This window comes from Crotalus tigris, unplaced genomic scaffold (assembly GCF_016545835.1).
Source record: "Crotalus tigris isolate CLP2741 ecotype Arizona unplaced genomic scaffold, ASM1654583v1 scf7180000019068.10715455, whole genome shotgun sequence".
NCBI lineage: Eukaryota > Metazoa > Chordata > Lepidosauria > Squamata > Viperidae > Crotalus > Crotalus tigris.
The window spans coordinates 8,180,555-8,208,082 of NW_024097358.1; the positions used below are offsets into that span (position 1 = coordinate 8,180,555).

Here is a 27,528-nt window from a genome sequence, read left to right on the forward strand (position 1 = left end):
AGATTGACAGGGAAGCGCTGGCCGTTGTGACTGGCATTAAGAAATTTCATGATTTCATATATGGCTGCCACTTCACGGTCTACATGGACCATAAGCCACTGCTGGGGTTGTTGACCCCACATATCCTGTCTCGTCATATGCTGAGATGGTCCATTTTCCTGTCATCATATGACTATACATTGATTCACAAACCTGGAAAGGAAATGGGTCATGCAGATGCCCCGAGTAGATTACCCCTGCCAACACTGGAGCCTGATCCTGCTCCAGCCGTTAACATTCTATCCATTCAAGTGCTACCTGAGTCTCCCCTCAATGCTAGGGATGTGGCTGCTGAAACTGCCACTGATCACACACTTACATGCGTGTTGACTGGGTATTGTCAGGTTGGCCTGACACGTGCCCTGATACTGAGTTCCAAAGTTTCTGGCAAAAGAGGCATGAGTTGTTCGTTTTCAAGGGATGCTTGTTATGGGGCAGTAGGGTAGAAATCCCAGCCTCATTGAGGTCTAGAGTCTTAATCTCTCTGCATGAGGGATATCCTGGGATAGTCAGGATGAAAGCGCTTGTGTGTAGCCATTTGTGGTGGCCTGGCCTTGATAAAGCCATTGAGGCCCAGGTGCATGGGTGCCATGTGTGCCAACAGTCCCGGCCTGAAATACCTCAGGCCCCAGTTCATAGGTGGGAGGAAACTCAAACCCCATGGTCTAGGGTACATATAGATTACGCTGGGCCCTTTCAGGGGCAATTCTTCCTGGTTGTTGTTGATAGCCATTCCAAGTGATTAGAGGTTGTTCCTGTGACCTCCACTACTACTGCCAAGACTATCCAGGTGCTGAGAGGTATTTTTGTAGCTCATGGCCTTCCAGATAATGGTCCTCAATTCACTTCTTCTGAGTTCCAGGCTTTTCTTCAGGCCAACCTGATCCGCCATGCAACTTCGGCTCCTTTCCACCCATCCACCAACGGAATGGCTGAGCGTATGGTGCACACCACCACGGATGCCCTCAAGAGACTGACTTACGGTGACTGGCATCACAGGTTAGCAGACTTTCTTCTTGCACATTGCACCACACCTTGCACAGCCACCGGGAAGAGCCCTGCTGAACTTCGCTGGGGTCGCTGGCTTATCACTAAGCTGGACAGACTGCACCTGGACAGGGTGATGTCTCAGGTGTCGCATCCACGGGCACCGAGGAGCCTGCAAGTGGGTGCTCCGGTTTGGACTCGGAACTACGGGCCTGGTCATCTCTGGGTACCAGCTGTGGTCTGCAAGATCTCTGGACTTTTGTCATATGAAGTGTCCTTGGAAGACGGCCATGTTCTTTGGCGGCACATAGATCAGCTGCGTGTGAGGCTGGATTTATACCCTTCTACTCTTGGCTCTGCTCTGGTGGGGGGAGGAAGGCTATAGAGTGCATTCTGAGGATCAATGTCAGCAGCCATTACTGGCCGCTGAGGAGGCCATTGATCCCCCATCTTAAGGTTCCACAAGTGCTCCAAACAGGAAGTCATGGGGCAGGGGGTCACCCCATACACCCATACTTACTCCAGCCAGGGAGTCACACAGGGGGTATCCACATTATTCACTCATAACTAGTAACACTCCAGACAGGGAGACTGACCGGGGGTATCCACATACCTCACATCCTGCAAGAGAATTGGCAACACAGCACAGGAGCAGGCCAAATTCCGCAATTGCTCCCAGAAGGAAGTCCTCTGAAAGGGAGGCAAACAGAGAGGCTACTCCTGACTCTGGCACCTCAGGCATGACCTTGGGGTCCACGGGATACTGGGGCCCTGTAGTCATCCCTGAATATCCATCTGCTGATCTTGGGTTTGAGGGACAGTGCTCCCAAGAAAGGTCCATTGTAGATCTGGGGACTACCACCCCTCCAAGGGATGTTGGTTTGATCTCAGAGGGCACAGCCAACCAGCAGATGGGCAGATCAACCAGGTACTTGGGGCAGCAAAGCCCTGACCTACTGAGCCTGGCAGTGAGCAGGTAGGTCAGGCAACAACACCAGGATTGCCTGAGGCAAGTGGGCAGCAATGCCCTGGCTCACCTAGCCTGGTGGACAACGAAAAGGAACCAGCAAACTCTCCCGGTCTGAGAAGGTCGCAAAGGGCCAAGTGCCCTCCCAAATATCTTTCAGACTTTGTGAAGTTGTTGTCCAACTACAAGGGGTACTACCCTTAAGATTATTAGTTAATAATGTATTTTGTTTACTTATGATTTTGAGTGTCTTAATTGACAAAACAAGGATAGGAACTTGTGGGTGGAGGCAACCTCAGGCACTCCCTTCCATGCTTGACTGTCAGGAAGTTTGACACTCTTCCCAAAAATAAGAATACTGAAGTGTCAGGATTGTTCCAAGCTAGGGGGGAGGGGTGTTGTGTCCGGAGCCTGCAAATGCAGGCTCGGGACATTGCAATGGTCCCGGGCTTTGCAGAAGCTGCCCAGGACCAGACTGAGTGGCGCCGGCTTTGTGCGCATGTGCAAGGCGCAAAAAGTGCTTGACTATGTTGCCATTATGTCCGGGGATCTGGGCATATAAAAGGAGGCCTGCATGCCTTTGCTTGTTGTTGGAGTTTTGACTAAAAGCACAATAAAGAGTTGTTCTGTAGAAATGTGTCTTCATTCTTCGCCATCGCTTCAAGGACTTAGCAGGGAGCTACAGTTTTAGTCATATAAAAACTGATTAAGAATATTTCAAGCATATCTCATGTACCACTAAGCATTCCTGGATGGTGAATTCCAAGATAAGATTTCTATTTCTTAAACACCTTGCCACTGCTTATTTCAGATATGCCCCATAGTTTTCTTCAAAAACTCCATTTTTTTCTATTCTTGCAAAATCAGAGAAAACCATTGTGCTTTTGAACAACTCCATTTTGCTACTTGTACATGAGCTCGATTGTTCCCAATTTTGTCTTGTTGATGTACGTTTGTGTAGATGACAGAAAACATCTTTAAAAGCACAGCCATGGGACAAAGTAAAAGCTTCAGGCATGTGTGGGAAGGCAGAATGTGCAACTCAGCCTTAGAAGATGAAATAGTTGTAGAGAAAAAAAGAGATGAGAACAATAGGTGTGGGGGAGTGATGATGACAGCAAAGGCTGATGGGAAATGAATGAAGCGTTCTGAGCAAGTGACATGGATGTTTAATGTCAAGAAAAGGAAGAAATGGGCTTCTTGTGGTATGCATGCTTAAGATGGGGAAAGTGTTCCTCACACATTTTGAGATTCAGTCTCATTCCAACTGCAACCAAAGACTTGATACCCATAATCAGGGGACTGGAAGTCTTTTTCAACCCCTAGATCAGGATTATATGATTGCATGTTTGAGGGTTTCAAAAATGTTTTGTATGTTTGTGCCACCAACTTTCCACATCTTTTCAACCATGCTTCTAGGCTACCTAAGGTAATGAGCTTGCCTTAATGGGTAGGTAAGGGGGGGGGATTAAATTTACACAGAGACATTGACACTGAAATGAAAAACAGCAGTGCCAAGGCATGGGGAAATCCAGCCACAGTAGGATTTTAAACTCAGTTCCTGAGTTCACATCACTCTTAGAAGGCTGGATGACAGGACAGAATTTATATTTTTATACTAGGCCTCATCCATTCTTGTCTAGGCAGCCAATTTCTTGATCTCTTCATCATCAAAATGAAAACAATTCAAACTGCTACCAAATCCAATGAAACAAAAATCTCTAGTCACCAGGTTGAATGTGATCTCCAAGCTCCTCCTCCTCCTCCTCCTCCTCCTCCTCCACCACCACCACCACCACCTCCTCCTCCTCCTCCTCCTCCTCCTCCTCCTCTTCTTCTTCTTCTTCTTCTTCTTCTCCTCCTCCTCCTCTTCCTCCTCCTCCTCCTCCACTACTACTACTACTACTACTACTACTACTACTACTACCTCTTCTTCTTCTTCTTCTTCTTCTTCTTCTTCTTCTTCTTCTTCTTCTTCTTCTTCTTCTTCTTCTTCTCCTCCTCCTCCTCCTCCTCTTCCTCCTCCTCCTCCTCCACTACTACTACTACTACTACTACTACTACTACTACTACTACTACCTCTTCTTCTTCTTCTTCTTCTTCTTCTTCTCCTTCTTCTTCTTCTTCTTCTCCTCCTCCTCCTCCTCCTCCCTTTACTTCTTCTTCCTCCTCCTCCTCCTCTTCCTCCAGCAACCCCTGGAATGTCTTCTGATCATTACTCTTGACACTGCAGCTCTTTTTTGCCACGTTAGTCAGAAAATAGATGAAAACTATAGTATGACCCATAAAATAGATTTAATAGCCATCAGGCCAAGGACACTCCCCACCTTCTAGTTCTATTCATGATCAAGCCCCTCCCATCTGTTACTGTCACAGCCACATATAAAAATAAATATTCCATTTATGAGAAAAACAAACTGTGAAATTTTTTTTGTTCCCCTTCTGGCAATCTGCTGTGTGAGAGAAAGAGAAATAAAACCAGAAAGAAAGGGGATAGAAGAAAGTGAAAAGGAGAGGTGACATAGATGCTGATAATAGACAAACAGAGCCACTTTGGATTCTGGCCACACCCACAGTTTGTTTTGGCTCTACCCATTTTTTCAATGATCTTGATAGAGTCATTTGAAATCTCTTATAGAAGAAAGATTGCCCATCTTTTTGCTGTATTCCTGTGCTCAGCATCACCTATTGTTGGCTTATTCATTAATTGATCAGTGCATTGACTGAAACTATTTTATTGTTGCCTACCACAGAAATATTTACTTTGGGGCAGCTAACATAGGGTTAAAACATGAAATAAAGTAACCATAAGCAAAATGCCACAACATAACACAGCATACCATAAGCAAAATGCCATAACATAACACAGAAAAACTGAGGCCAAATCACAAATATATTTAAAACCCCAGAAGGATTACAGAATGGGCTTGTTCAATGCCTGGGCTTGTTCAATGCCTTGTTCAGTGCAACTCATCAAGATAGGTAAACCCCAATAACCATTTTCTTATTTACCAAGAGCATCTCCATTTTGACTGTATTTAATTTCAGCTTGGTCACCCTCATCTCAGTAATGGAATTAAATAACATTCTTGGCCATTCATGGATGTGGATAAGGGCAAATGACAATTAATGCAGCATGACATGTCTGGACAAATGACATAACTCATATATTTGGGTCAGATGTGATGACACAAATACCTAATTGTATTATTTTGACCATAAAATCATGAGATACATGTTCTCTTGTAATATCACTGTAAGACATAGTTTAAGACATCAGGGGCAACCTAAAGCCAGGAGAGGGTCTTTAAATTGTTAAGCCTATCTTTTGATCAGTGCAAGAATCCAAATTAAGGCACTTTTATTGATGACTGTTTCATCTCTGCATCAGCATGTTACTTGATGAAGATAATCTCCTTCAACTTCAGATTGGTTCCTTTGTCCAACTGTTTTTACAGATTGGAGCGCTTAAAACTGAAATATATCTTCTGTATCTTAAACCCATTTTTTGTGATTTGCAGTTTGGAATGAAAGTGAGCTGGTCTTGAAATTCTGAGTGCCCTTTTTTTGAAGAGTGCTATACTCTATCCCACAGGTCGGCAACCTGCGGCTCCGGAGCCGCATGCGGCTCTTTGAGTCTTCCCTTGTGGCTCCCAGCTTCCTCTGCCTTTGCAGAGAGAGACAGATACAGAGAGAGGCAAGTGTGTGTGTGTGTGTGTGTGTGTGTGTGTCTGCCTTTGCAGAGAGAGACAGAGAGAGGCAAGTGTGTGTGTGTGTGTGTGTAAAAGAGAGTGCACTCACAGTGTTCTCCGAGGAGCTGAAAAGCTTACTGGGCGGAGCTCCTCCCTTTCCAGTGTCTCTGCAGGAAGCAGGAAGGGCAGGAGAGAGCTAGCTAGCCCAGCTAGGCTGACTCAGGAATTCTGGGAGTTGAAGTCCATGAGTCATAAAAGAGACGAGGTTGCCTACTCCTGAGCTTGTGGACAACAGCTTGAAGCTTGCCAGGTGAGCAGCAGATAGGAGAGGGGTGGGGAGAAAGAGAGAGAGAGAGGGAGGGAGAGAGAGAGAGAGAGAGGAAAGAGAGTGGGCGAGAGTGACTGCGTCATATTGGAATTCAATATAATGCAAACACAAGCAATAGAACATAATAGAGCCAGTGTCTTAAACTTTAAAAGAGCTTATTTTAACAAACTCAGAGAGATCCTGTGAAAAATTACATGAATGAAAATCCTAAAGGGGAAAACAACTCAAGGAGTGTGAGAAACTCTGAAAAATATGATCATTAAAGCCCGGTCCAGCACAATACCACTGAAAAAGAAAAATAAGAAATCCAAGAAGAAACCAGCATGGTTGCACAGAGATCTCTCTAATAAACTAAAAGACAAAAAGGGCAAGTGCAAAAAATGGGATGAGGGACACATAACTAAGGCAGAGTACCAGCATATAGCCTGAATCTTCAAGATGAAATAGGAAAGCTAAGGATGAACAAAAACTTGCAACAAAAGTCAAAGATAATAAAAATGTTTTTTTCATCATATTAATAACAAGAAAAAAGTCAAGAAAACAGTAAGTCCACTAGTAAGTCCACTTAAGAGAGAAGGTGGCAAGGAAGTAACAGGCAGTAGAGAGAAAGCAGAGCTCTTACCTCAATCTTTGCATCAGTCTTCATGCAAAAAGAAACTACAGCCCAACCTACCAAAAACCTAAGTATAAAAGACAGACTAGAAATAAAAATTAAAATATGCAAGAAAATGGTTAGAGCACAGCTATCTGATCTTGACGAATATAAATTACCAATATCTGATGGTTTACATCCCAGAGTTCTGAAGGAGCTGGCAGATGTTATCTCAGAACCATTGTACCATTTCTTTCAAAAATCCTGGAACACTGGGGAATTACTTGAGGACTGGAAAAGAGCCAATTTAGTTCCTGTTATGTCCTGGGCTCTGATTGACAGAACAGGTACAGGAAGCTGCACTGAGACCCGGGCTGACCACGTGGCCTGCCCAGGCCAGACAGGCTGTCTTGGTTTATTGAGCATGCGCAGAAGCGGGAAAATACGTTGCATTCATTGGCTGACACTGTCCCTTGCAAAAGGTATAAAAGGGGGTGGAGCCATTTTGTTTGCTGTTCTGTTGAAGTTGAATAAAGAAGTACCTGTTTGTTACTCTGCCTTGGTCAATGCCTACCAATGCGAGAAACAGAACAGTTCCCACCTTCAAAAAAGGGAAAAAAACAGACCCAGAAAACTACAGAACAATCAGTCTAACATCAATAGCTGGGAAGATACTAGAAAAGATAATCAAAAAAACAGATCTGCAAACATCTAGAAATAAATAAAGTTATAACTAAAAGCCAGCATGGGTTTTTTAAAATAGATTGTGCCAAACCAATCTTATTTCATTCTTTGACAAACTGACTAAATTAATAGATCAGCAAAATGCTGTGGACATAATATACTTAGACTTCAGCAAATCATTTATCAAAGTTGACCACAACCTACTTCTTGATAAGCTAGAAAAATGTGGGATAGACAGTATCAACACCAGATGGACTTGTAACTGGCTGACAAACTGTACTCAATGAGTTGTCCTTAATGGTACTACATCTACATGGAGGGAAGTAAGCAGTGGGGTGCCACAGAGTTCCATCTTAGGCCCAGTACTAATATCCTCATAAATAATTTAGATGAGGGAATAGAAGGGGAACTCATCAAATTTGCACTAAGCTGGCAGGAATAGCCAATATCCCAGAAGACAAACTCAGGATTCAAAAAGATCTTGACAGACTTGAACAATGGGCCCTATCCCACAATATGAAATTTAATGTGGAGAAAAGCAAGGTTTTAAACTTAGGCAGGAAAAACCAAAGGTACAAGTACAGATTAGACGAAATCTGGCTCAAAAGCAGTAACTGTGAGAGGAACCTTGAAGCCTTGTGGACAATCACCTAAATATGAGCCAGTAATGTGCGGCAGCAGCCAAAAAAGATGCATAGAATCAAAATCACATGAAGAATTAATATCGCTTTATAAAGCCTTAATAAGACCACCCCTGGAATACTGCATCCAGTTTTGGTCACATTACAAAAAAGATGTTGACACTTTGGAAAAAGTGCAAAGAAGATGATTAAACGCCTGGAGACTAAAACATATGAAGAACAGTTGTAGGATTTGGGTATTTTCTAGTCTAGAGAAAAGGAGAACTAGGGGTGGCATGATAGCAGTGTTCCAGTACTTGAGAGACTGCCAGAAAGAGGAGGGGGGGGTCAATTTATTTACCAAAGCACCTTTAGGCAGGACAAGAAACAATGGATGGAAACTAATCAAGGAGAGAAGCAACCTGGAACTAAGGAAAAATTACCTAACAGTGAGGACAATTTATCAGTAGAACGGTTTGCCATCAGACATTGTAGGTGCTTCATCACTGGAGGTTTTTAAGAAGAAACTGGATAATCCCTTGTCTGAAATGGTATTGCTTGATACTTGCTTGAGCAAGAGATTGGACTAGGAGACTTCCAAGGTCCCTTCCAGCAATATTCTAATTGATTGATTAATTCCTATTTATCATTTGCTCTCTGAATTTGCCCATTTTTCTGAATTTATTTAAAGCATCTACCCAAGTGCAAGATATAATCAAGCTGGGGATTGATAAAGTCAGAATAAAGTAGATCTATTATTTCTCATGATATGAAATCTACACATCTGTTTATGCAGCTTAAAATTGCATTTGCTCTTTTTTTGAATTTTTGCAGGGATATCACATTGCTGATTCATATTTGGTTGATAATCAATTACTATTCCAAAATTTTTTTCACAAGTACATCTGCTAAACCAGGCACCCTCTATTCAGTAACTGTGCATCTGAGTTTTGTTTCTTAAGTGAAGAATGTTGCTTTTGTCACTGATAAATTTAACTCTGTTATATATAAATCTATTTATTTAGATTTATATAGCCATCCTTACCCCCACTATAGCAACTCTGAATGGCAAACCAAATTCCAATATAAAAGCGACAATATAAAGAACTGGTAAATCATAGAACTCATGGAGAAAATAATGAAAAACATTACAATACACATTCAACTTATTAAAATTATTTTGAATTTCATTACTGGTTTCCATAGTATTAGCTATTCAATTTAATTTTGTTTCACTTGAAGACTTAACAAGTGAGCTCATTTTACCAGGGTCATTAATAAAAATGTTAAAGAGGTCTTAAAACCTGAGGTATCTTTCCTGCAATTACTCCAGCTTAAAAAGGAACCATCAGTGAACACATTCTGAATATAATTTTTGAGCTTGCTATGTATACACTTGTCATGTTATGCAATGCACTTCAGATCAGAATGTCATGGAATATTTTCTCAACTAATTAAGATATATTAGGTCTACAATGTTCCCACATCTATTAATGAAGTGCCCAATAAAAAAATCCATGCTGACAAATATATACTGACTTCTGCTAATTATCACATTGTTTTCAATGTGCTTACAACTACAAATCTTTTTGGTCTATTCTAAAATTTTCTCAGGTATTAATGTCAGACTGATTGGCTTATGGTTCTTAGAATCTCCCCTCCCCCCCCCCACAAACATACACACAATTTGAAGATAGGGACATCACTTGCTTCTACAAGGGCTAAAGCTGGAAAGTCAGGTAGACAGAATCATTATGTAAAAATGGAACAGATGTCCCCATTCTCAAATCTGGGGGAAAAAAATAGCCAAAAATCTTTTAATGCAAAATGTTGAGATCTAGGATTTAATTCTTGGAGTTGATTTCTGCAAATCATCTATAATATATAACTTCTTTCTTGTCTTCAATAAACCAGCCTATCTAGCAACATCACACCTATAAATTTTGCTCTTAATGAATGAATGAATGTGGAAAAGTCAAGGTTAATTAATGATATGTTTCTGGAAAGTCAAGGTTTACTGCCATGCCTGGCATGAAATCTGACTTTCTTCTTCAGTCATCTGGCAATTTTACACAGTTCCAGAATTTATCAAAGGTAACATATAAAATTTCGGTTATATTGCCTACTCCTTCTCCATATTTTTTTCTTCACTATAGTTATCTGCAAATGGACTTTTAAATTCTCTGTTTTTAGGTACTCCCACATAGTTTTAGATTCTTTCCCAATTCTCTTGTTCTGCCATTAAAGTTTACCTCTCATTGTTTTCAGTTCATTAAAATATTTTTTTTCAAGTCTTAGATATGTCTGCATTATTTTCCCCTCCAAATGAAGAACTTGTGTTACACAGTTGCTTTCCACTAATTTTTTTCAGGAACATTTGGGATGACTTTTTGTTCAGGTCTTTTTTTTTAAATAGTAATAATATTAACCATATTATGGTTAATATTATCCTGGCTAGCATTATATGTAAACTCATCATCTTATTTTTCTTCCACTTATCTACCTTGCAGGTTGCCAATACAAAAAAAAATTGCTCTTGCCAGTGGGTCTCAAATGAACATTTGCAGAAAGCTTTTGAAATCACCCACTACTGAATCAGAGAATGCCAAATGGAATAGTCCCACTTCTCTCTTTACTCCCTCCCCAAGGCACCACTCAAATCATTCTTCTAGTTTTGGATTCAGGTCTGGGAAAATAGACTAGAAAAATCTATTGTAAGGTACACATGCACAGTGCTTCCAATGGAAGCAGAGAAGGTGTTCCCCTACAGAATTGAAAGGACACTGTGATTAACAGGACACACAAGATTTTGGACAGTGAAATTAATGATTTGATATTAATAGATTTTACCCTTCTCATCTCATCATTTTGCTCAAATTTTTCTTGCATAAAAAACAAGCTTGACAGTGGTATTTCCAAGGCTGACCCAATCATTAGCTTTTGTTATAATCTTAATAAGCGATGGTGAGAAATGGAGAGATTGTGTGCTATAGGATATGGATTAGAGTCAGCACCTCTGCCTCTCCTCTCAGAGAATGATCTCCCTTTACAAATGTTGGAGAAAGGTTCAGCTACCAGGTTGGTGGTCTTTTGTTCATGAAATAGTGAGAAAGCTCGTCATCTTATTTCTTGAAGGCAACAAAATATTTTAGTAGACTCAGATATTTTCCATTGAAGTTAATTATTATAGAGTTGCTTTTAAGCAAGAGACATGGATAATTTTGATGACATGAAAGAGACATGGATAATTTTGATGACATGAAAAACACCCATTTCTGGAAGATCTACAGTATGCTGGCATTTTGAGCAAATCTCAAGTGGCAATTCATGAGCTGGATGTATTGTTAATCACATTTATTCCTCTGTATTTTCATCTTTAGCTAAGATTGATGCTTCATGAAGGAATAAATATAAAGAAACTCATATTTCATTGACAAACCTATTTATTAGTTTTGAAAGATAAATATTGAAATACTTGAAATAATTACTTACAGTTATTTATCAGTCAAACAAGGTATTCTGTGTTATTTTTAAAAAATCCTTTTTCATTTGAAAAGAGAGAAATGTTTTAAGATTAAAACAATAAAAAGAACATCATTCCAATTTGTTTTATATTTGTACTATATTAGCTGATCAATGCATATTTCAGGTTAGCAAGTTTTAAAGGGGGAAAACAGGTTATTATGCAAGGGATTAATTAAAAATTGCTAATTAGCCTATTGATTGTGGTCAAGACAATATAGCAAAATTCTAGGAACAAAATCATGTCCCTTGCATATTAGTCTTGTGTTAGAAGATATGACATTCTCAGTAATTAAGTAGGGATAATTGGATTTACAAGAAATGGATTTGGTTTCTTGCTTTCTGGCATGAAAAAACATGCACCTCTTTGTGAGAATTGTTTACAGTAATTTCTGTGTAATCTATACACTTAGTGAAAAAGAGAAAGAATCTAGTATATGTGTCAGAATCATATTAATCCTCTTTCAATTCTAGGCCTTCAAACAGTTTTAACCATGTGAAGAAAAATATGGACATTTTTCTTTTCTCTTATGATATCAAAAACAAATATAAGGACCTATAAGCAGTGCTTTTTTTCTCAAAAAAAAAAAGGGTACTGTAACACACACGTCATACAACCCGCCTTGCCTACCCTACAAGGTTCTATCTAAAAAAGGTGCTGAACTCCGTTCTGGGCGTTCTATGAGAAAAAAAGCCCTGCCTATAAGTAAAATATCCACTAATCATTCATTAGAAGATGTAACTTGTATAACTAAATTAAGGCGGTGATATTAAGATCCAGTGAGCAAATTCAACATGGAAGCCAGACTATAGCAATAAGCCAAGATATGGTTTCATCAGAAGAAATTGTAAACTAGGATAGAATAGGGTTTTAGGTATTGAACTTATCTGGGAAACCCAGATTCAAATCTGCCTTCAATCATGACACAATACAGGTATCATTTTTGTTTGATGCAGGTATCATTGATGTTTGGGCAGGTTTCATTTAAGAAGTGTTCCCTTCTAAACTAATATTAACTAAAGCTAGTGCTTGCAATCAGCAGTTTGAATAAGGATTTGCATCAACATACATCCTTTTATGCTCATCTCAGTTCAGTAGGGAGATTTTTGAGCTCATTGTCAGTAAATATAACTGATTCGCTTAAAGTCTGCAAGGTGAACACTTTGCTTTGAACAAACTGTACTTAACTGAGAGTGTTGAAAGAAACTCAGTATTAAATGTTGCATCCCATTTAAAAATTAGGCAGGCTGAATGGAAGCATAGTCTACACACATACACACACACACACATGCACACTCAAGCACACATGCATGAACACACACACACACACACAAGTCATCCTATCTCCTTAGAACTCTCTATCCAGAATTAATATAGTTAATGCAAATGACTACAAAGGTATGCATGTATAACACCCACACATATTCAGTTTTCTCCACCATTTTCCCATGCCCTTAAGGTCACCTTAATTCCTGCAAAATAGCTAGTTTTGAAACAGATGGAATTTAAACTTTTTATCAAATATAAGAATTCAAGTTAGGTGCAAGAAGGGTCAGCTATCACATTCAAATTAAGTGCAAAAGAGTCTGTTTCCTTAAACTACAAGTTCTCCAGTAGCCTAGAAAAGAAATTAGCAGTAAAGGAGTCTTACGAAAGTGTGAAAAAAGCAGTTGACAAAGATGTGAGCATTTTTAGAAGAATTGCATACAATTGGAAGTTAAGCTGTCCTGTCCACAAATGTTAATATTAACTAACTTTTCAGTGGTACAAGACATATTCTGTCATTAACTAAGAACACTTTAAATAGTTGCATCAGTTTTTCATTTCTGTCTTAATTTAATATATGTGTTTGTGTGTGCTTATGTGGGTATGTGACAATTAATTCAAATACAGATTATGAAGCGCTATAATTTTTTTAAAAAATAGAAATTTGGAGATACAGAGCTGGAAGGACCTTAAATGTGATATCCTCAGTGAGCTCTTTTAATCTGGAAGAGATATCACACTAGCTCTGACAAGACTCTTTAAGGTTACTAATGTTTAAAAAATCAATATTTATATATGTATTTGTTTACTTATATGCTGCTTTTATCTGAACAAGTCTTTAAGGGGCTTACAAATTAATGGAAACATTACAACAAAACATAGGTAAACATAACAGTGCTCCAAGGAATGCTCACAGCTTCCAAATCCATAGCAGAAGCAGCAGAGCCAAATAAGGGAACTCTAGATTTCTGCATATCTTCAGCTCACATTCACTGCTTTTCTATTTATACCACAATTATTTTTCCCTCTCTTAAAAAAATGAGGTGTGCAAAGGATAAATCTTGGCAAAAAATTATGACATGCACATTGTTTTCTCTGCAGATTTGCTTCTACCATCTGCTGTGGAAATCAGCCTATAGATGCAACAATCCTTAAGTTAATATTGTTTTTGTATAAAATGATTACGTTCACCTATTGTTGTATGTGAAATAATGGAATATTGAATAAATCATATTTGACTCAGTCTATATAACCTGTTTAAAGCCACAAATAAGGATTTCTAGGCTACAACAGCAAGATTTATGTTCTGTGCTAAGATAAACCAAGCAAAGCAACTTATGTAGTTGGTATATATAAACCAGATCTACAGTATCTTATTTTGAGAAAGACAGAAGGGTCTTCTACTTATTTCTAAAATGAAAATAAATAATATATATAATGAAATATCTAACGTCTATAAGTCATCAACTATCAAGTTTGTAATTTTCCACCATCTTCAAATAAAATTACACTTTAAATAGTCAATCCTTTGAGGCTAGAGGTCTATTTTGAATTTTGGAGAACTTTGGATCATGCGTTCCCAAAATTACTGTAATGGGAGACTTGTTTAGTCACACCATGGCAGCTATAAATGGTCAATAAGAAGAATACATTTAGAAGACAAGTTAGGCTTTCACACTGCTTTCTGCAACTCCAGTGAGGTCTTTCTGGAGCCCAAAGTCATTACCCAAAGAGAACTAAAGTTTAGAGGCTGGTGCTTAGCTTTGCAGCCTGCCAGCTTCATGTTTAATTTCTTTTCCTTAGAAGAATATTTTTAAAAATGCATGTGAAACAGGAGTTTGGGGACACTGAAAGCAATGTTTAAGGGTACCTTTGTGCCTGCAAATACCATTAACCCAACCTTTACTATGTATTTACTGTATCTATAAAGCACGTCTATAATAGCATTCTAAGGAAGCTCTGCAAATATTTTTTGGGTGTATCAGTTCTTGCCCTGTAGCTTTTGCTGCTATGAAATCCAGAACCTGTGCAGCAAATTTTATGGTAGCAGTGAGGAGAATTTAACTGTGTTTCTGCTTAAGAGTGGCATTGTGGATTGTGAACAAGAGAAAGCTAGCTTACCTTTAAGAGAAGGAGGGGTGTAGACACAGGGTGCATTCCTTTTGTTTTTAAGGTGGTATCCTTCACCCAGAGTTCTCTGAAAAACAAGAAGAGAAAAAACATTTGAAGGCAAAACTTTTCTTTAAAACAAATATTCCTATGAAAAAATACAGGACAACAATTTTAACCAAATGGCTAAATTAGGGTTGTGTATTCACTTTGATCCAGGAAGAACTTTCTGCACACACGTAGGATTGTATATTCAGTTAGATTGTATACAGTGTATTTTTTCACACAACCTTTGTTGGTTAGTTTTCCATCACTTTTCATAAAACCACAAAATAGGGGTCCTGTTCTGAAACATGTAGACTACAAAAAAGAACTATAAATTTATTTTTAAATCTCAATCAGTTGTGTAGATTGGACAAGAATTGATCATGAATTGATGCATTCATAACCTTAAGAGATTAGTTTCACATGAAAAAAGGATGATGCCTCTTCTAAAGAGTTTCATTCTCTGTGATTTTGATGAGATAATTTCAGGTACAACCCAAAGGTTTTTACTTGCTGCCCATTTCATTCAATGATGATCCTTTGGTCAGTTAAAAGCTGGTTGCTCTTATGAATCAAATTAATTAATTTTATATTCAGAACACTGATTTGTCAACAATACAATCTTAATTATACAGAACAATAGTTAAGATCCTGGAATTAGAACTGGGGAGACCTTGATACAAGTGTTCATCTGACTCCACATATAGATGAATGTTCTAAGTTAGATTAAGTAGGTATATAATAAAAAGAACGTAGCCCTTTAATGAAAGAATTATAGCATATTACCTAAGAAACTGAGCTGCAAACTATTAATCCTCCATTCAAATACTACTCTTTCCATTAAGTTATAGTTTGTCTTAAGCAAGCTGTGATTTTTTTTAAAGTCTCATACATACATCATACGTCTAATATGCAATATGGAGGGAGAATTAATTGATATATTCCACAAGAGAGCCAGTTTGATGTATAGTAGTGGTTAAGGCACCAGGTAGGAAACCAGGAGACCATAAGCTCTAGTCCTGCCTTAGGGTGACTCATGGGCCACTCATTTTCTTCCTCAGTCTTAGAAAACAGGCATGAGCAAACCACTTCCAAAATCTTTTCAAGAATACTTCAGAACTTGTCCAAACAGACATCAGGATTCAACACTGACTTGAAAGCACAAAAACCAAACCAAACCAAGCAAAATAATCCACAACTGTAGCTACAAGGGTATTAAAAACTGCATGCAGTTAAATAGTTAAATAACTAAAACACTTCATTTTGGAACTTTCTGAATAGTAATAAAGAAGATGATCACAATGAAATTTCTCCCCGATGCTATGACTGTGTTCATTTGATAAATATAAGTGAAATCTATTCCTGAGGATGCCTAAGAGAGCTTGTATACGTTCAGTAGGATCCTTATAACATTCTGTCACAATTTCATAAGAAAAGAAGTGAGAAAACAGCACATTATTATTAGTTTTCCTTTGAAACTGGGCTAGCTTTTTCCTGTATATGTTTAGCGTGTGCTTGTACTTATGCATGTTTTGGCTTGGTTGGCTAAACATTCTTTATGCCCTCCATATCTTACTGAAACAACATTTGAAATATGTCTGGGTGGTACAGAAAGAAAATAATTATAATGCACATACTTGCAGTCCTACGTTCTATAATCAGGAGGAAAATGTAATTGAAGAAGAAATGTAAAATATGGACACTTGTTCCAAGAACCAGATGATTAGTTGCATTTTGCACTTAGACGTTGAAGAAGAAGCCATATCCTCAAAGAAGTAATTGCCATTCTGAAACCTTTTCACTTAATTCTTTCAGAATTTTGCTGTACGTCTTTTCTCCCCATCTTGTAATGAAGAACAAATTGGTGAATGTCCCCAAACTGTTCAAGTCTCTTTTATTAGCCCCAGAGAGAAAGTAAATAGTTTCCTTAAAAAGACCTGTTTGTAGTCTTATACCGTATGACAAATGCTTTCCTTGGAGACTCTCAATGTTAGAGATTTCAGGAAAGAACAATAGAATTGCCTTGGTTGTCCTACAAAGTCCCATTAAAATAATGCAAGTCAGGTTACAGGTTGTCCAATAGGCTAAACTCCAACCCTGTATAAGAAAACACAATTATTGTGTTCCCCTCAATAAGCCACCAACACAAGAAGCCACTATCAAAGGTTATTTGAAGGACTGCCTCTCTCCTATTATATCCACCTGGCCCACCAGGATGGAAAGGCAGGATGTTGGTTAAGGATTGTCCTCTGGTGGGATCATCAAAAAGGTCCTTCTTGGTGTTAGCCCTTCTTTATCATTTTCCCTGAGGTGTACCCAAGCCCCACCCTGCAGCTTTTCCAAAAGGGAGGCCCTAAAAACATGGCTTGTCAGCAGGCCTGGAGACCACAAATAGAGATGAAGCCAATCCTGGCTGATTTGAATGTGTTGCTGCTTGGGGAGGTGGGGGTGAGTGGGAGGAGATTAATGGCTTTTATTGTATGGTGGAGTACTTTTGTCATTTATGTGTGAGTTGGGTGACCAAATAAATGAACAATAAATCCCTGTTTTAGCCAGGACTAGTGGTGATATACCAATTCCATCCTTGACTTATAAGACCACAATTGAGCCAAAATTTCTTTTGCTAAGTGAGACAGTTATTAAGTGACTTAGGCGCCTTTTAGCACATTTGTTAACTGAATCAGTGCAGTTGTTAAGTTAGTAACAGGCAGTGCTTTTTTTCTAAAAAAAAAAAAAAAAGGTGCCGGAACTCACACACATCATACAACCCACCTTGCCTACCCTACAAGGTTCCATCCAAAAAAGGTGCCGGAACTCCGTTCTGGGCATTCTGTGACAAAAAGAGCCCTGGAACAGAGTTGTTAAATGAATCTGGCTTCCCCACTGATTTTGCTTGTTAGCAGTGATCACATGACCTGGGGACACTGCAACTGTCATAAATGTGAGTCAGTTGCTAAGCATCTGAATTTTGATCCCATGGCCATGGGGATGCTGAAGTGATCATGAAAAATGATCATAAGCCACTTTTTTTCTGTGCCATTGTACCTCTGAATGGTCACTAAATAAACTATTATTAGTTCATTTATAAGTTCATTGATCAGGAGATTGGTAGCTAAAACATATAAGGAATGGTTGCTGGAATTGGGTATGTCTAGTTTAATGAAGAGTAGGACAAGGACATGATAGCAGAGTTCCAATATCTCAGGGATTGCCACAAAGAAGAGGGAGTCAAGCTATTCTCCAAAGCGCCTGAAGGCAGGACAAGACAAGAAGCAACAGATGGAAATTAATCAAGGAAACAACCTAGAACTAAGGAGAAATTTTCTGACAGTTAGAACAATTAATCAGTGGAACAACCTGCCTCCAGAAGCTGTGAATGCTCCAACACTGGAAGTTTTTAAGAAGAGACTGGACAGCCATTTGTCTGAAATGGTGTAGGGCAGTGATGGCGAACCTTTTAGAGACTGGCCCTGCTCCCACTCTACCTCCTGCCCTGCCCCCACTCTGCCCCCACCCTGCCTGCCCGCAGGACCACTCACCACCTCCAGGGCCCACCGTAGATCACCCAGGCAGCCCAGCAGTGCTATGGCAGCAGCATCCTCTGTCCGTGCCCCGCAGCATCAACTGTGCGCGATAGGACATGAGGGTAGAGTCTTGTCCACACTGTCTGGCTGCCATGTCCTTGGCTGTACTGCTCCACGTGGGCCACACTCAGGGGTGATTCTCCTCCAGGGGGGCTGCTGGTAAGGAGGGGGGTTGCGGGGGGGAGGCGAGGCTGGGCCAATGGCACATGTGCCCACAGAGAGGGCTCCAAATACTGCCTCTGGCACGCATGCCATAGCTTTGTCACCACTGGTATAGGGTTTCCTGCCTGAGCAGGGGATTGGACTAGACGACCTCCAAGGTCCCCTCCAACTTTATTATTATTATTATTAGTTGAGGATTACCTGTAATTCCTTCTCTTTTCACTAGGTCTTCTTGAAGTGTAACAGAGTTTTTTTCCCACAAGAAAGTACTACATTTATCTCAGACTTGCACCATGTTGCTGTTTCCCCACCTAAAGTCATATGGGGTTTGCATGCTGCTGGTCTAATTAACTTGTATCTCTGCTCCAAAGAAACACGGTAAAATTGGTTGGTGTTGCTAAAGGGATAGTTATCTAGTGGTGGAATCTCCTGCTTTTTCCTGCCTACCAGCTCTTGAGAGATTCTCTCTTCCTCCTGGAACTGAGACACTGTCCTTCTCATCCTCCTTAGTTGCTCTGGGCAGTGATTTGGCCATAGCACAGTGGAAACTTATTGGGAAGTGGGCAAACTGAAGGAAGAACACATTTAGGGGACCCAAAAATGGAGTGAGGGGCCTTGTGCTGAACAGCATTTCAGGGAAAGAAAACGATAAACACAGAAACAGACCTAGGGGAACAATTATATCAAAAATGGCATTTTGATACTTTAAAATTCTGGCATTAGAGTGTGAAATTAATAAAAGAGATACAGTTGTATGAAATATATTGTGCAGATAACAATTTAAAAAAAGAAAGGAAAGGAAAGGAAAGGAAAGGAAAGGAAAGGAAACAGCAGCGAAGGCAGGTTTATATATGCATCTTATAGGACTGGTGTTTGTTCTTGGTACTTTTTATTTGTGTGGATTATATCATTAATAGAAATGATACAGTAATTGAAACAGTAATTTCAAGAGGCATCCAGGTATTTTATTTCTCTTTACCCTTTTTTATTTTTTTCTATTTTTTTTTCCTATTCTATATTGTAAGAAACAATGTAATGGCCTATGAAAAGGGGCATCTGGATGTAGCCAAAGGCAGCAGAAACATCATTAGGCTCTTTTAACACTCTTAGTAAGGCTGCAAGCTTTAATACGTAAATTCAGCAACTGAAGTGTTAGTTGTTTAATTGGTGATTGAAAACTTCAAAAAGTAGAGCTGAGAATGAAATTCACACTTTAATTTTTGACTCTATTTTTGTTTCTGTGATACTGTAATACAAATAGATTTTATTTATTTAAAAAACTGCCTTTAGATTGTACATTTTTATACTTTCCTGTCTCTCAGATATTTCAGTAACTTGAAAAGTCAAGATATCTGCCCATTTGGTAAAAAAAATATTTTAATTGAACTAATTATTCTGTTCAATGGGTGATAATTATTTAAATCAATCTTCATTTTGCTGCTAACTCTTACTTAGAAAACCTCCATGGTTTGTTGTTTAATGATGTTTTGGAAAATGTCCACAGTTCCTTTGCTCTCCATTGGGAAATAGGTGAAAAAGTGACCCCTTCCACCTGACCTCTGCCAAGGGTTTTAGCTTTGTAAAATAAACCAGTAGATGGGGAGGTTGAGCAGAGGGAACAATTAGACGGATAATCTGATAAAACATCAGGCAAGTCATGAGGTGAGTTTGAAAACCAGCCAATCTTTTTCAAAGGCACTAAGCTTCTGGCTCCCAACTCTGTCCCCATAATTTCCTTACAGTAAAGTAGCTTGCCTTGCAGGAATTTAATATAACAAGTTAATAAAAAAAAGTGATAGGAGAAGACAAAAAAAAAATGAAGACAAAATATATTATATTGCACTGGTGAGACCACACTTGAAATATTGCATACAATTCTGGTCACCAGGATACAAAAAAGATGTATCCCTAGAAAGAGTACAGAGTAGAGCAGCAAAGGTAATAAGGGGTCTGGAGACTAAACTGTATGATGAATAGTTGCAGGAACTGTATATGTCTAGTCTAATAAACAGAAGGACTAGGGATAATAAGATAGCAGTCTTCTAATACTTGAGAGGCTCTCACAAAGAAAAAGGGGGTTGACCTATTCTCCAAGGCACCTGAGGGTAGAAGACCATTAAAGAGAGATCCAACATAGAACTAAGGATAAATTTCCTGACAATGAGAACAATTAATCAGTAGAACAGTTTGCCTCCGAAGTTGTGGGTATTCTATCACTGGAGATTTTCAGGAAGAGACTATTTTATTTAATCATAATGGTATAGGCTGGGTCTCCTGCTTGAACAGACCTCCAAAGTCTAAACTAAGAGACCTCCGAGGTCCCTTCCAACCCTATTATTCTATATTTAAAGTATGAAATCCAGAGAAGCTTTAGAAAAAGAGCAGGTAATATCAGAGGACATATTATTGAATTGATACAACTTGGCTCTGGTTTAGAATCAGGACTGATTCAATTTCCGAGAAAGGGGTTTAGGATATTATGCACAGATTTATTTCTATATTTTTGTCTCTTTTTTTACTAATGATCTCAATACTTGCCTAATCCCTTAAATTGAGAGAAAGCTTTTCCCCTTGTTGCTATTAATGGATTGTAATAAAGAAGTCCCATTTTCTGTGGATCCAAGACCATTTCAACTGATAGCAGTGTTCCAATATCTCAGGGGCTGCCACAAAGAAGAGGGAGTCAAGCTATTCTCCAAAGCACCTGAAGGCAGGACAAGAAGCAACGGATGGAAACTAATCAAAGAGAGAAGCAACCTAGAATTAAGGAGAAATTTCCTGACAGTTAGAACAATTAATCAGTGGAACAACCTGCCTCCAGAAGCGGTGAATACTCCAACACTGGAAGTTTTTAAGAGGACACTGGACAACCATTAGTCTGAAAAGGTATAGGGTTTCCTGCCTAATCAGTGGGTTGGACTAGATGACCTCCTAGGTCCCTTCCAACTTTATCATCATCATCATCATCATCATCATCTACCTTCAAGTATTACCTATGGATTATTCCTATTTATAGCTCCAAAAATGTCTAAAGCAGATCCCAATAATTTCTATCTCATTCACTTTCTCATTCACTTTCACTTATTTTATAAATGCTGTTTCCCCGGTTGAATTTGAAATATTTTAAGAAGCCCTATCCAGTTCCAGTATCATTTCAAATAATTTTAACTTAGCCTCATACATATTTTCCCTTTGAAATGCAAAAAGATGAAAATAGTCACAGAAGTCTTAAAATAGTTTTGAGAATGAAGTGGACTCACTTTAGTGTGATTTCATATCAAGAATACCCTATGGGATAACAAGTCTGTTACATCTGCAAAGCAATGCTATTCACTAGGATATTGAAGTGGTTTAGAATGGACACATTTCATGATTATCTCCATGGGGTCAATTTTGTGTTGAAACATAATAATCCACCCACATCTTAACCACTTGAAAACTAAATGCTATATGCTAAGTGCTATAGGACACAGATGGCTTGCAGCTCTGTCCCTATATGTTTTTAGACTTCAGTATCAACTAAGAAAAAAGTATTTTGGCATATCCATAATAGAAGTAGAACAGCTATGTGGACTGAGATATTAAATGAAGTAATGAACATATAGCAAAATGTGAAGATTGAAGGACTTGTGAGAAGTTGTGAGTAAAGGACTATTGGATTTAGTGTGTATATTCCATATCTTGTGAGAAGTTGTGAGTAAAGGACTATTGGATTTAGTGTGTATATTCCATGTCTTTTGGAGCCTACTAATAACAATGGGATCTGAACAGTACTTAATCATCTCATAAATTAACCCACATACAACAATGAAAAAATTGTTGTATGTGGGTTAATTTATGAGATAAGATTCTATAAAGATAGTACATTAGAACTATGATAAGATTCTATAAAGATAGTACATTAGAACTGCCACCTATCTTTCCATCAGATCAAGGGCAAGATTTTGAAAATAAATTTATCAAGACAAATGTTAAATTTATGTTAAGTGTTCCTACCACTAAAGAAATTTTAACTCATGTACCACTTCTTATATGCCCAGAGTAATTTAACAGAACTTTGTTATATGTATTGAGAAGCATAGAATCTTAACAGGTGTGTCAATGGAATGTATATTAGCTTTTTAGTTCATTTTTATAACTGTGTTAAAATAATGCAAGTGGAAGTTTTCTTAAATGCCTTTGAAAGCATTAGGCATATTAATGGATCAGCTTCTCAACCTTCCTATGTATAAAATCTGGTATGAAAGATATAAAGGACTTGTTAACATTGTCTGAATCAATTATTTATTGCACATAGGACTACTTAAAAGATTGTACGATGAAGGAAAGATTCCATCATCACCTGGAACATAAAACAGATTACAGTAAAACTAAAACCAGTACAAGATTTGACTTTTACAAACCGATTACAAACTGTTTACCATGATTTTGGCTAAAAGGCTGAAGACTATTTTATAGGATTTTATTTGTGAAGATCAGTGCGGGCTTTACCTAAAAGACAACTATGAAATAATATTTGGACATTCTGGAATATAGGTAGTTCTCGACTTATGATAATAATTGAGCCCCACACTTCTGTTGCTACGTGACACATTTATTAAGTGAATTAGCACCGGCTCAAGGTTGACTCAGCCTTCCATCCTTTCGGGGTAGGTAAAATGAGGACCCAGATTGTTGGGGGCAATGTAAATATATATATACATTGCTTACTGGTGTACACCGCTTAGAGAGTGCTTGCACTTAAAGCGGTATATAAGTCTCATAAATAAATAAATAAATAAATAAATAAATAAATTTTACAATCTCTCTTGCCACAGTTGTTAAGTGAACCACTACACTTGTTAAGTTACTAACATGGTTGTTAAGTGAATTTGGCTTCCCCATTGACTTTGGTTTTTAGAAGGTTGCAAAAATGATAAAGTGACCCCGGAACACTGCAACCACCATAAATATGAGTCAGTTGCCAAGCGTCTGAATTTTGATCATGTGACTACGGGGATGCTGCAACAGTCATAAGTGTGAAAAATGGTAAGTCACTTTTTTTCAGTGCAGTTGTAACTTTGAAAAGTCACTAAATGAACTGTTGTAAGTCGAGGACTACCTGTACTTGAAATAATGTAATCAAAAACAAGCTGCATTGATTTTTAGATGCAGAGAACCCCTTTGGCAATTTGAATGGGGTGTTTTTGTTTATAGAGTTCTGGAATATGTGAACATGGCAGAAAATTTTGTTAAAGTAAGTTTAATTTACTTCTCAGAAAGTACAAATAATTGTTAATGGAGAACAAATAAAAACTTGTGAGATTCAAAAAGAAACAAAACAAGGATATCCACTATCTCTGCTTTTATTCATTTTGGTTCTTGAGGTATTGGACATAGAATAAAACAAGATCAAAATATTGTTTTTTGATAAGTTAAGAGTATTTGTGGATGACTTGGTATTAATTTTAAAAGATCCAATAGAGGAAGGAGAAGCATTAATGGGAAAATTAAAGGACTGGTATATAAGCAATTTCAAGATTAATAATCACATTTTTATTAATAAAAATATGAAATTAGATTAAATAGAAGTACGGAATAAACTGATTTTAAACTAAGAAAAAAATAAAGTACTTGGGTATTACTGTGACAAATATGAATTGTATATTATTTCATAATGTTATATTATTTCAAAGTAATAATGTTAAAACATGGATTGAAATGAAAAAGGACATATTAAAATGGGAGAAATTAAAATAACTACCGTTGAGGAAAATTTTTGTAATAAAAATGAATGTTTTACCAATGTTTTACCAACACATTGTTTCAGATAATGTATTTTTTACAACATATGGCAAAAAGGCCTGTCTAAGGGTATTAAGATGCAAAGGAAAAGGAGAAATGGGTTTACTGGATTTGAAGTTGCTATTTGTTGTTGCTGCGTGAAAGAGAAATAAGAGACTTTTACAAGTAGAAAATCACAATCTGAGGTTTAGATACATAGATATTCATGGCAAGATTAAGTTCAAGGACTTTAAAAATCATTTTATTAGATATGGTTTATTGAGAATTGAATACCATAAATTTAAACCCAGGTTGTGCCCCAAAACACCTTTATGGATCTCAGCTCCTAAAGTTTATTATAAAATAGAAATGGCAGACAAAAATGGTTAACATACCAAGATTCACTGAAAATTATCAAGGGGAAATTAAAATCAAATCAAGAGAACAATTAATTGCAAAAGTATATAGCTATCAATGGTTTTCCCATTTACAGTAATCTGAAAGACTTAAAATGGATTAAAAGTCATGCAAAGTGAGTCAGAATTTGAAATACATTTTTGTACTGATGATAAGTATCTAATTACTAAAATTACAACAAAGTAGTGATTTTGTTAAAATTTGAAACAGGAAGATGAGGTTAAAAATGCATGATAAAGTAGTATAAAATTTTGGTTATACTATACAGATGGATCATTAGGAAAATACATGTAAAAAGGTTGAAATTTATGTTGTGCTTAATTCAAAAGTAGAAGATTACAGAGAAATTATGTAGATTGTAATAAAGGCATGTCAAATGCATTTTGGAAATGTAAACATGAAGGAACATTTTACCATGCTTGTTAAAAGATGGCTTGGCTAAACAAACAAAAAAAGAATGGATTCAAAGCATACTTTGTTATGAGGATTTTAGATCAATATTCAATTGAATCTGGAACTTTTCTGTTAAGTTTAGTGGATAAACAGTTTGCTAAAAGTCATTGAAGATTATTTTAATGTATGATTACTGCAGTGAATTTATTAAATACACAGAGATTCAATGCATTCAACTCAGTATGGAGGAATGGTTAGCGAAGTTGATAGATTTTGCTGAAATTGATAACATGACTTCTTTGATTAGAGAAAAGGCATCATCTACATTTAATGGTGACTGGAAGCCTCTTGTAGACTTTTTGCATAAAAATAAAAAAATGGATTTATGGTTTTGAGATTAGACAGGATAGATTATAGAAAGAAAAGTAAGCTTTTAGAGAGGCTAAATATATATTTGTACTTATATATGCTGCGAAAAATATTGAAAGATATGTTCTTTACATATTTTTCTTTCGTTTCTATTTGTCTTCACTTTTTTCTTTTCTGATACTTTTGGCTTTTTCTTTTATTTCTTTTTCTTTTTTCTTCCTTACTTTATATTAGTTTGTGTTAGTTTTTATTTTCTTGTTTAAAAGATTTAATAAAAATGATATATTTAAAAAATAAAACAGAATAATTTGAAGAAATCTAAAGAAAAGAGAATAAAAAGAACAAATGAGAGAGACAGAGCCTTTTCTTTACTCCTGAGTCTATCCATCATGCTCAAGTATGAAATTTATGACCCCCATTGTCAATTCTATACTGCCCCTGTTGCATTAAGTGCTTAATTGCACTTTTCAGATTATGACTATATGTGTATGATTGCACAAAGCAACTGGTTGATTCCTTCAGCTTGCCTGACTGCCCTTTCTCTCTCTTTTCTGTATATCATCGGCTTCTAGAAATCACATCTATCAACTGCAGCATTACAGCAGGAATTTATTTTATTTTAAGGTTTTTTTAACTTGGGCTTATATGCTATTCTAAATGCATGATGCCGAATTGCTTACAGTATAATAACAGATGCTGTAATAATATAAACACTATTATAAAGATTATTTAGTAATAGAAACAGTCAGAATAACAACTGAAACAAACAATCCTATTGCAAGAACAATTAAAACTCAAGGCCTTCACCAAAGGCCAAAATTTAGTTTTGGAACTGGTGTAATACCAGGGGGGAAGCTGTTCCATAGAAATGGGACAGCAACTGAGAAGACCTACACCAGTCTCTGATGACAAGATTCCCCAGGAATAAGGACCCATAGAGGATTTTCCTTACAGGGTATCAAATGGGCAAATGCCATTGGGAACAAGTGTTTCTATAGATAACCTATATCTTGAGCCATAGAGGGCTTGAAGGTGACAACTAGTACCTTGAATTGCACCAGGAGCTCTCTGAGAAGCAATGTTATGTGGGCCATTCAAGTGACACCCAGAACTATTCAAGCAGTCACATTCTAGACCACAGGTCGGCAACCTGCGGCTCCGGAGCCGCATGCGGCTCTTTGGGCCTTCCCCTGTGGCTCCCAGCCTCCTCTGCCTTTGCAGAGAGAGACAGAGACAGAGAGAGGCAATTGCGCTTCCCTGCTTCTCTCTCTCTCTCTCTCTCTCTCTCTCTCTCTCTCTCTGTGTGTGTGTGTGTGTGTTTTTGTGTGTGTGTGTCTGTGTGTATGTGTAAAAGAGAGTGCACTCACAGTATTCTCCGAGGACCTGAAAAGCTTACTGGGCGGAGCTCCTCCCTTTGCTGCGTCTCTGCAGGAAGCAGGAAACAGGAAGGGCAGGAGAGAGCTAGCTAGCCCAGCTAGGCTGACTCAGGAATTCTGGGAGTTGAAGTCCATGAGTCATAAAAGAGAGGTTGCTTGTTGGACAACAGCTTGAAGCTTGCCAGGTGAGCAGCAGATAGGAGGGGGGGGGGAGAAAGAGAGAGAGAGAAAGAGAGGGAGAGAGAGAGAGAGAGAGTGAAAGAAAGAGAGGGGGGGGAGGGAAGAGGAGTGGCAGACCAAGGGCAGATAGAGAGGGAGGGAGAGAGAGAGAGAGAGAGACCCTTTTGACATCTAAAATGAAGATAACACTGCATATATCCTTTTTTTTAACCTGTGTGTGTGTGTGTGTGTGTGTGTGTGTATACACATACATACATACATACATATACACACACACACACACACACAAATACACACACACAAACACACACACCTATAATAAAGGTAAAAAAGGATATATGCAGTGTTATCTTCATTTTAGATATCAAAAGGGTTTTGCAGCTCCCAGTGTTTTGTTTTTGGTGGGAAACGGGTCCAAGTGGCTCTTTAAGT

General features: G+C 38.0%; 1 protein-coding gene across 4 annotated transcripts in view; it reads right to left on the reverse strand.

Moving 5' to 3' along the window:
* The window catches only part of PPP1R1B (protein phosphatase 1 regulatory inhibitor subunit 1B), an 80,998-nt gene that overhangs the window by 35,782 nt on the left and 17,688 nt on the right, over positions 1-27,528 (reverse strand). For all 4 annotated transcript variants that reach the window (XM_039359224.1, XM_039359223.1, XM_039359226.1 and 1 more), the window contains exon 4: positions 14,820-14,895. In XM_039359224.1, coding sequence (XP_039215158.1) covers positions 14,820-14,895 — 76 coding nt within the window. The remainder of the gene's footprint in view (positions 1-14,819; positions 14,896-27,528) is intronic.